General features: G+C 34.1%; 1 protein-coding gene across 2 annotated transcripts; it reads right to left on the reverse strand.

Moving 5' to 3' along the window:
* Window positions 1–976: 976 nt before the first annotated feature.
* Window positions 977–11,290, reverse strand: LOC106137011 (myotubularin-related protein 9). 2 transcript variants are annotated; one of them, XM_013337743.2, is made up of 10 exons: window positions 10,956–11,290; window positions 10,200–10,453; window positions 9,850–10,048; window positions 9,176–9,332; window positions 8,741–8,854; window positions 7,831–7,952; window positions 6,994–7,100; window positions 5,981–6,201; window positions 5,384–5,566; window positions 977–5,099 (listed from the first exon to the last, which is right to left on the reverse strand). In XM_013337743.2, the coding sequence occupies exons 1-10, from the start codon at window positions 11,220–11,222 to the stop codon at window positions 4,924–4,926; spliced, it is 1,800 nt and encodes a 599-aa protein (XP_013193197.2). In that variant the 5' UTR covers window positions 11,223–11,290; the 3' UTR covers window positions 977–4,923. The 2 variants fall into 2 exon arrangements, with proteins under 2 accessions (XP_013193197.2, XP_013193196.2); XM_013337742.2 differs by having other exon boundaries at window positions 9,173–9,332.
* Between the last annotated feature and the right edge of the window lie 136 nt (window positions 11,291–11,426).

Below are 11,426 nucleotides of genomic sequence, written 5' to 3' on the forward strand. Positions count from 1 at the left end.
AGTAATCAAAAAAGTAAGTCTATTCTACTTCCATTATTAATTTATAAGTAGGGCCCTCAAGTATCACCAAAATGCGTACGCAAATGGCCATAATAGTGAAACAACTCAATATTTAAATGCCCATACACACGGCACGCGTTATCGCCCCATCGGCCATTGTCGGCACACCGCACATAACCTAGGAACCCTCTGCGCATACGGGATAAAGTTTAACATGACAATATGCGTCAAACAATAGCCATCCTTCGAAATAGTTCGCCGACGTGTGGTTATGCGCCGTATGTATATATCTCACTTTAGAAAATCTTATATATAAAATTCTCGTGTCACAATGTTCGTTCCCGTACTCCTCCTAAACGGCTTGACCGATTCTCATGAAATTTTGTGAGCATATGGAGTAGGTCTGAGAATCGCCCACATCTATTTTTCATACCCACAAAATGCATACAACGTTTGCCGGGACAGCTAGTATGTACATGAAATCACTTACGTACTTACAAATTTTTAATCCCTTAATTAGCAGGAATATGCAAAGAAGCGAGAGATTAAGAATATATGTTCAGCTTAAATACCGGTGATCTCTGAAGTAGCAACTAGAAGGAACATACATACATACATATGGCCACGTCTATATCCCTTGCGGGGTAGACAGAGCCAACAGTCTTGAAAAGACTGAATGGCCACGTTCAGCTATTTGGCTTAACGATAGAATTGAGAGTCAACTAGTTACAGGTTGCTAGCCCATCGCCTAAAAAAGAATCCCAAGTTTGTAAGCCTATCCCTTAGTCGCCTTTTACGACATCCATGGGAAAGAGATGGAGTGGAGCAACTAGAAGGAAAGTTACAATTATCCTTTCCGTCCAGTCATTTAAGTTAAGGGAAGGACTCTATTTGACGTGACGTAACGGAAAGCCTTTGCTTAGTTCTAAAATGAAAAAGAAAATTTAGTTTCTCAATATTTAATTGACGACAAATAATTCATTCTTATTTGAAATTGACCATTAAATATTTTGCAAATAATAAAATTACACCTTAAAAATATAACTTAATAAATAAGGAACATACATCAAGTAAATGTATTCCACACTCACCGGTTAGTAATAAGTAGGTCGAAATAGTGAGCAATAATTTTATACTATTATGTAAACTTTTAATTTTATAACTTTATACAGTAAAGAATATATTTTAAGTATGCGCAAGCACCGCTCCATATTTTTATGTATGGCAAATTCTGGCAACAAATACGTTACACAGATACTGATTATATATAATTTGTATAATCACTAAGGTACTTTTATTTTCCTACCTACCTACCTCTACCATACACATGTTCATGAGCCTTAGTTTAGTCTGATTTTATAAGTAATTATGTAGTGACATTTTCTTTTAACTGATTTTATTTCGATACTTTACTTAATAATTACAATAAGCATTGTACACAAAATGTATTTATTTATTTCATTTGTAAGACATTTATGTATTAATAAAATAAAATCATAAAATAAAATCATAAAATAGAATCAACTAAAAATATATCACATTTGAATAATATAATTGTTACCTACATGTTAACTTATCACATTTAAAAATAAAAATTACATATAACATTAGTACAAGTTTGTAAACGTGTGATATAATACGAAAATTAATCTTCAGTCATTTAGGCCGTACGGAAATATTTTTAACCAACAATATACGACTCGCCTAGGAGATCATTGATTTGTGTACAGGCATTTTTCATATTTTAATTTGATTATTTCAACTAAGACTGGTTGGAACACTTTACTTTTTTACTTTATATAATGCACGTCATTGATACATACAGAACATAAACGATAGCACGATGTGATAACATACGGTGACAAGTGATAATATTCCAAAACTAAATAGCCAAACCGCAAAAAAGAAATGTCATGACATGGGTAGGTACTTACATGAAAAAAAGCTTTTTATATCCGATATTAGAGCTGAAACTATAAGCGACCTCCCAAATAATAGATAAAAAAATTCTTATTATTTTGCAAAAATTTTATTACTTGTAAAATAGAAAATGAATTGAATGTTTAAAACTTTGGTCATATAATAAGCTCGATCATTACTTATATAAAATACTTCCTACATACCGATCAAAAAAATTAAGAAAAAGCTTTTCTCGTAGTCTTCCCAGTATTGAAGTGTTCCTGTAGGATAACACGCAAAGCCGCGGTTAAAAACTAGTAGTTGTAAAATGAATTATGTACACTAAATAAATTATGTTCATGAGAGACATTGGTAACATTATGACCCATAACTGGGTATTTTATAGAGTGAAATCATAAAAACATTTTATGACAGAGAGCCATTACGCAATATTATGAATTTCCTTATTATGCATACAGAGTAGATTGATCGATAATGATAGTAACGGATTGTGGCAAGTGAAAAGATGTAGTCTCTGCCTACCCCTTCGGGTAAGAGGTGATTTCATGTATGTTCATACAAAGTGTATCTACTTAACAGAGGGTTTCTTATTCCCAAACATGAAAAACCCCCTTCCTTTCGAGATCAAGTTTCAAAATTCAAAAACATTAAATAGATCCAACATAAAAGACCTATATCGGCAAAGAGAGTACATAAAAAAAAAGAAACTATTCTCTCTTTCTCTCCTCATAACTTATTCCGGAATGCAGAAGTATGAATTGCACCATATCATTACAGTTACAGGATACATACAGTATTAATATTTTTGCATTAACAATTCATATAAGTAGTATGAAAAATTTAAATGGTACAGTACAACACAAATGTTGCTTAATCTGACAGGTTTGACAGGTTGCTATCGTTATAGTAATATAGTGCACCCATTATTGCCTATTCATAATAAATAAAACGTGTCACGCGAAACGCCGAATAAGTAGGTACTTATACTTATAATATAATAATTTGCAATATAAAATATACAGTCTTACAAATCCTATCTAATTATATTAATTGGTGTAGTAATTATTTAATAGATTAAATAATGTTATTTTAAAAAAATAAGTAGCCTATTAAGGTAATAACATTTTTTTATTCCTATTAACCATTATTTATGCATTGTTTATACTTTCATGTTTATTTTTACAGTTACATATTATACAAAACGATATAACGCTATATAAACTGAAGCTACGAATATATAATTGGTTGAATTAAAGCTTTTTACGTTAATTGCCATAATATAATTTACTACGGTCACAAATGTTCAGTAAACGTTAATGTTCTCTTTATGGCATCCGTCGCAAATTTCAGTTTAAATTTTATATCGTATCTTAGCATTTTATTATAATAACCGTTTTATAAAACAAGCACTACGTTTACGAAGCTACCTTTAAGTATAAAGTAAGCGCAGATCGCATCGGACTGAACCGAATTCAAACAATAAAAAATGTATTGTGTATACATTTGTGTTTAAAGTTTATTTATAAATGGAAAAAATATATATGATATTATGATTAAAACTGTTTAATGTAGAGAGCTTGTTCTAGAGAATGATATATATTTTTTTGCAAAATTCTGTTATATGAAAGCCGTATATTGGCTTTCATATAACAGAATTTAAATTTTTTGATATTTTAATACATTAATTTAACGCAATTGACATTTATGATAACCTATTATTAACATTATGGCCGATATTTTCTGGTCATTTTATGTTTTCTTAATAATAAAGGTATTATTTTAGTGTGCTTTATTGCACTAGTGTGATTTATCAATTATCAATTATTAATATATATGGGAAAGGTCGGAGTGGGAAGACCTAGACGAACATATCTTGATCAAATTAAGGACGTCCTGGTCAGGTCAAAAGTACCCGAAACCGCCGAGCTTGCATGAAGAGAGTTATGAATGTGGATGAAGCAAAGGAAGTATGCAGGGATCGTGGCAAGTGGAAAGAGATAGTCTCTTCCTACCCCTCCGGGAAAGAGACGTGATTTTATGTATATATGTATGTAATAATATATGTATCCGGCCCCCGTAGCATAGCAGGTGCGTCGCGGTTGTTATCGTGCGAAAAACTATCGCTGTCACGTTTCACGTCATAATAAAAAGCGAAACAGCGATAGTTTTCCGCTCGACTAAAATGGCGTCGCGCGTGGCATGCTACGGCGGCTGCTTATCTTAACTAGATTAAAGCCTCAATTACTAAAAAATGTGATGAAAATACCTGCATATTTACTTTATTACATACTCTTTTTTACTTTTTGAGATTAAAAGTTAAAAAAGGTCGTGCTCTACTTAAAAGCGGTGTTTCATAATATTATTTTGAAGATAATTTTACTATTCATATTTATTATAGTTTTTATTACTGTCATAGGTATTTTAACTGACTAAATTTCGGTAGGATATAAAATTGAGAAAAGAAATAACTCTGTCTCTTTTCATCGTATCAATAAAGATAACATAATAAGGTGATAAATTTTTCCATAAGTATGACATGACGATTTAGATTGAAACTACACCTACACAAGCTACACAAGCGAAGCGTCCTACACGATGCATACTTGCTTTTTGAACATAGCACATGTAGGTACATTGATTTAAGACTTTGAATAAAACACCATGGTCATATGTATGAACTAGGCCCATGAAACTATAACGCAACTACAAATGTCAGTATGCATAATTACCTTTAATGGTCTTCAATATGTTATGAGGTACTTTAAAAGGTATTTCCTCCCGCTTGAAGCTTGCTTGTCAGTTTTTTTTACTACGCTTTTATTATTTACATTGGATTGAAGTTCCTTGGCCAAAGCACTTACACATTTTTGTTTTATTCTTTATATTCCATATTCAAATCTCGCTCCACGGACTCTAACTATGAAATCGAATTTCCAAATCGTAAACATCGCCCAAAACGAGGCCGTACCTGATTGGCTGCCGTCTCGGCGACCGCCTTCTATGCTACTTGCCGCTAACTTCACTCTTCCCGTCGCTGTAATATTGGTGCGCGACGTCGAACAACTCCCGCCTTAGTTGCTGCGCTTGTGAACGCAGTTGTTGCTCTTTTGAGCGGATAACCCTGTATTGTTCTTCGCGTTGTTCCGTGTGCTGTTCGACTAGCCATCTTAAGTAGAGCTCTGAAATAAGATGTTTATGTCACATTACATATGGAGAATGAGATATTGATTATCTGACTGGCATTTCGGCTAATGTGAGACGGGGGTGATCTACTGGCCTACCTTTGACTTACGGTCAATAAGTGGGAAACTCAGACACGGTCTGACTTCCGACATTCTGAGCATGTAAAATTACCTGAAATTACGTAAGGTTTCTCACGTTTATCTTCTCGCCGCACACTGTGATAAGTTACATACCTACTTAGTTTAATAAAAAGCATAATGATATATGTCATAGTGCTTACCTTCCCATATAACATAGCTCATGGGTGCCACAGAAGGCCATATGACACTGGGCGTGGGGTCGTACAACGGGTTGATGTATGAAGGCAGCTCGTCGGGCTGGTTCAGCCAGGACCACGTGCTCGTCGTCTGCTCGTAAACGCCGCGGGACTCCCGCTCTTGCTCGGTATCGCAGAGGAACGTTCCTGTTATGTTATTTATTGAATAATATGTTACGTCTTATATTATGTGAATTAGTTTGTCATACTTAAAACTTATTTGTATAACATGTAAAGGTTTGCAGTTTGCACATTTTATTTCGTATTAGAGACTAGTTTTAGTAATTATTTTTAGATGAAATGCTGTTTTCTGAAAAATAATTCATATGACACAAAATACAAGGTGCTTTTTGTAAGGTATCTGTTTTTAATAACAACAGAAAACCCACAATTATCGTAGTAACCTAGCTACCACTTTACGTGGAGAAACGATTTTGTGTGAAAATATGGCAATAACAAATTTTCGTGGGTCCCAGCTAGTACCCACGGAATCGTAATATTGCTCTTTTTACAGTAGGTACAGGACATAGAATAGTAAATAATAAATAAAAATAATTTTACCAAATTGACTAGCGTAGGAGTGTTCAAACAACGTGACGAGATACGACTGTCGGTACTCGAAGCTGCAGGGGAACTGCTCCAGAAATTGTCTGATACAGTCCATGAACAGCGTGAACGTGGGTGCGGCGCGCGGCTGAGACGCCGAGTACGGCCCGCAGCGGTGGCGAGCGCCGAATGGGTGACCAGCCTGTAGCCATTCGCGTTCTATGAGCGCTTGCAGACTGAAAATATGGAATATAAGAATTATATGCTGGAATAATTTCTAATTAAGGTGACTAGGCTTATAAACTAAGGATTCATCTTGTACGCGATTTGCTAGCAACCTGTCACTATTTCAATCTCAGTTCCATCATCAAGCCATACAGCTGAATGTGGCCTTTCACTCTTTTCAAGACTGTTGGCTCTGTCTACCTCGTAAGGCATATAGACGTATATCTTTATGTTATAATTTCTGAAGACTCAATTTGCATTCTTATATATAATGTCTTCTGTGCCGAGTGACGGATAGATCCATCTTTGACGGCTTCTGTAGCGCAGCGGTACTACTCTTGTCTGTGATGTCGGAGGTCCCGTTCGAATCCCGGCCAGGGCATGATAACAATTTTTTTTTCTGATTTGCCTGGGTCTTTAATGTTTATCTATATAAGTATTTACTATAAAATATAGTATGGTTGAGTTAGCATCTCGTAAAACAAGTCTCGACTTACTTCCGAGGTTAGTCTCGGAATTAAGTCGGGTTAGCCCAATCTGTGTTATTTGTCCCGTATGTATATTTATTTATCTTTCCACAATTTCTGCATATTTTTTTGCGTCGTCATTTTTTATGTTAACTTGTCGGTTGAATAATTCAATCAAAGTATTTTCTTTTTTAGATAAGACGTACCACTTCCAAAGCTTCCATTTACTCTCACCACTTTTATTAGCTTAGAATACAAGCTTTCATTCGTCTTCTCTACATGACAAACCATCGAATACTTTATTTGCAAAGGCACTTTGTAAAAACAGAAACTTACCCCCTAATGGTTCTGCAGTCTGGATTCAGTATAATTTGCACCAGTGAACACACAAGTAACGTTGCGTCTTCACCTCGCGTACCATGAATAAGTACTGGTTCCGCTTTCTGGAAAGCAAACATTCAATGAAAAGATATTGTGAAAATGTAAAGTCCAGTCAGCCACCGTTTCATGTAATAATAAACTATTTGCGATTCTGGGATTTTGATGTTAAATTGATCTGGGCTAATAAACTATATTCATACAAAATTTTATTGGTTAAGCCGTTTAGGCGTGAAAGCATAGCAGACAGACTTTCGTATTGAATGGATTATTATGGATAGATCTTCTGCAGTCCACATTATTTAATACATACATATAGTAGCCGAAACCGCCGAGCTTGCATGAAAAGAGTTATGAATGTGGATGAAGCAAAGGAAATATGCAGAGATCGTGGCAAGTGGAAAGAGGTAGTCTCTGCCTACCCCTCCGGGAAAGAGGCGCGTTTTATGTATGTATACATATAGTTACGCATAGGCGTAATAGGCGCATAGGAATATAGATTCCTATCAGGGTAGACAGAGCCAACAGTCTTGAAAAGACTGTTAGGCAAAGTACAGCTTTTTGGCTTGATGACAGGTTGCAAGCCCATCGACTAAAAGAAGATCCCAAGTTTACAAGCCTACCCCTTAGTCGCCTTTTACGACATCTATGGGAAAGAGGAGTGGTCCTGTGCTTTTTTTTATTTTTTTACGGCACGTATTTTCATGGCTTTATTTTTAATCCAGAATCAATAAAGCATATCTAACTTTCAGTTCAGAATATTTGAATAGAAGTTGAAATAGTTTAAAATTTCACCTGATGTATATGCTGCGCCACAATACAGGCAGTGTGCAAAGAATTCCTTACGCTTTCCGGCCACCCGCAAGATTCCAACCTCGATATCCACTTGTCACTTGAAATATCTCTATCATTGCACGCTGAAAATAGTGAAATAGTCAATAATAATAAGAAAAACTTAAGACATTTTAATAAGGAAAACTATTTTTAGGTTAGTTGGATATTTGTCAAAAACGAAGTAAAGAAAAATGACTTTCTGACAATGCACAATCTTCATGGACGTAAGCTAAAATACGACATTTTGCCTTAGAAGAGGAAATACCTAAAAAGCATGGTTTACACATTACGTAAACAGACCAACAGACAGAAGGCAAATTCTAGTACACAAAATAATGCATTTATTAATAAAGGAACAAAAATCATAATTTTTTATTTATTTAAACTTTTTTACACCTAAAATTCTCTACTAGCCAAACCTTAGACCAAACTGTAATTTGTGTGGTTAAAAATAAAATCAATTTAGGACAGATATTTTACATTATTAAGATAGAATACACTATCCACCTGTCGCTAACCAAGGTTACATCTTCACCTCTCCGACAGAAGCCCAAGTTCCACTGTGACTATGATCCTGGTTTAGTCAAGTTCTTTCACGAAGCGACACCTATATGAGCTCCGTAATCTAACCCAGCTTAAAAAATACTTGAATCAATTAGCGAAAAAAAAAAATTAATTAATTATATCCTTATGTTACTATAACCTTCTCGTTTTTTTAAATATGAAGAGTAGGTTTTGAATCCGTGCACCTAGAAATAGAACCATTTTTTTTTTACTGACGAAAACTATTCTTTATGAAAAAAAAAAAATTACGAAAAAGATTCCAGCAATTGAAAGTGAAGAAACCTTTAAATATATAATTACCACCTACCCTCAATTAGTTTGGAATAGCTATCTAACAGTTGCTGCTGGTTATCGACGTCGTCCATAGATCTGTTGTAAATTTTCCATTGTGAATAATTGGAATTGCTTTCTGTACCACCACCTGGAATAACGAAATACACTGGAGTCAGGTAAGTTGTCTATCTTATTCATACTAATAATAATTACCCTAGTTTTGTAATATAGTTGATTTATATACTTACCAGAAACTTGGTAGTTTTTATTAAACCAAAAGATATTTTTACCCAAAGTTTGTACTAAAAATATTTTCTAGCTAGATCAGCACATGACTACAATTTACCAGGGTTTAAATTGAGACTTCTTTTGCTTACTATCTAAAACCTAAGCCAAGTTCAAGCATTGTTTGCACTGCTTGAACTTGTCTGGTGAAAGTCTATAGAAATGAAAAATGTTACATTACCACCTTTATTCTGCTGTTGTGAAATAGAATTCGAGCTCCTAAGGTCATATATGATTCCTTTAGTGCCAACTGCCACCACTGCGTTGAGTATCGCTTCGTCGGCGCGGCATCGTCGGTGTTTGGGCCCGTAGAGGGGTTGACCGGCTCGCATTAATACTGCCTACACACGTACCAGGGGATAATATTATTAAAAAATTTGTAACATTGTACCCATTAGGAGTCACTTTATGGAATAAAACGCACAGATTGAGGAATCCAAGGTAAGTTTGAAACATGTGTTATGGGATACTAAACTAAACAATACCACACTCCTCATATTCATGGAAAACAAATTAGGATATACCCCAAGTGGATGATGGAATAGTTATAGTATTATCTACTAGAATAGGGCTAAGGCTAGCTCTTATCTATTTCTTTGTGTAGATGTCTTAACAAGATTGAACAAATGCAGTAGCATTTTGATAATCAAAAATTTGTGAATATAAGCTGAAGAATTTAAGCACATAGTATTTTTTAAAGCTGGTTTAAGAATGAACAAAACATTCTATTATAATTATGGATTCAAGTTTTCAAATAGTATTTATTTTGGCTGGTCTAAGAGTGAACAAAACATTCTATTATAATTAGTGATTTTACAAAAAAAAACATATTAGGTATAAAACTCTTTGTCAACATACTCCATTATTATGCCTGTAGGACAAGACAGGGAACCTGCCGCCTTGTCTGAAACTCGCTGCAATGGTCAGGGTGCTGTCATCAACACCTTTAGGGACAACTACTGCTTTTCCATAGCTTGAGCATACACTGTATTTTTGGTTTACACGTGACACTCTCCACTCTTCAGTGGCCAGTACTTTTGTGAATTCTCCCTCTATGCTGAAAAAATAATAAAAAAGTAATTATAACAGGGATGTGATGCTTTAATAATCCTTGAGTTGTTGGTCACATTAGTTATTTGAATTACAATAAAAAAATATTTGAATAAAAGTAGAAACATATACACAGTTAATGATCAAATATAATTTACCTATACAGTGTGTATCCATTTTCTACAATAGGATGCATATGTCTGTAGAAAAATGGGTAAAAAAGTCCTGGGTCCTGTAAGTTTGACAGGTTCTCTAAAGTCTGTGCCATAAGGTTCAATTCTGTAGTACTAGCAATATCCAACTGAAATATCCTTAGATCCTTGCATTTGAGAAATAAGGATCCTCCCTGTGTTACACCACTACTTGGTTTATTTTCTTTTTTCTCTATGGTGTCTATGTTCTTGTGAAGCAGCTGAAATGAATAATTTTGTACCAAGTCAGTCATTTAATATTTGGGCTTAATATTCACAGAAATATGTAACTAGAATCAGGGTAACTTTGAACAGTCCATTTTATAATGTCAACTAAATTGTCTATTTAAATAAGTGCTGTTTTATTCAGCTTAAAATATACATTGACATTATAAATATGGTAAGGATTGGAAACTACGGAGATCTATGAGTAGAGCAATGAGTTTCTCATAAGTTATAAAATTTGATTGGATAATAACTCCATGACTTATAAACTTAGGATAAATATAGTAGAACATTTACTAGCAACCTGTCACTATTTAAATCTTAACTCTATACAGCTGAATGTGGCCTTTAGTATTCTATTAACAAGAACTAATTTTTTTGCTTTGGTATGTTAAAGTAAGCATTATAACTGGTAAATCTGAAAACCAAGTTGCGTCAAATGAATACAACTATGCATAATAAAATTTAAAAGCTAATGTAATCAGCATGATTATTTACCCATAACTCGCGAACGCCTTCTTTTCTGGAACTCAATATAAGATGATGTCCTGTAATACACACAGTACCGTCTACGTTGTCATGATGTGGATATTTTAAAATAACTCCATCTAATTTATTTATTAAAATCAATTCAATAAATTCCATGGTTTTTATTCTTTTTAAATACAATATCAACGTGTTATTTTTTTTATCGCTTTTCCAACTTTTCAACTGCTTAAGTGTCATGTGTATTGACAGATCAACAGATGATTGGCAGACCGGCATTGACAGATGTGACACATGTTTTGATTTATGGCAACTATTATTTATAGCCCCGGGACTGCTCCGAGAAATAAAATGTTTAATTAATAGATTTATAAGAAACATAAAGTGATAGTCTGGTGTGAATTGATATGTATACCAATTTAGTCAAATGCTCTCATTAGTTTAGGATAATATCCCTAACTAAATGAATAAGAAATTAAAGTA

This window comes from Amyelois transitella, chromosome 4 (assembly GCF_032362555.1).
Source record: "Amyelois transitella isolate CPQ chromosome 4, ilAmyTran1.1, whole genome shotgun sequence".
NCBI lineage: Eukaryota > Metazoa > Arthropoda > Insecta > Lepidoptera > Pyralidae > Amyelois > Amyelois transitella.

What these genes read in the sequence shown, in the direction of transcription:
- LOC106137011 (XM_013337742.2), bottom strand. Translation starts at nt 11,222, where the DNA reads ATGCCGGTCTGCCAATCATCTGTTGATCTGTCAATACACATGACACTT. An exon ending in CCTACAGGCATAATAATGGA is followed by an intron (nt 9,333 to 9,849) that starts GTATGTTGACAA and finishes GTACGTGTGTAG; the next exon opens with GCAGTATTAATGCGAGCCGG. An exon ending in TGGCGCAGCATATACATCAG is followed by an intron (nt 7,101 to 7,830) that starts GTGAAATTTTAA and finishes TTTGCTTTCCAG; the next exon opens with AAAGCGGAACCAGTACTTAT.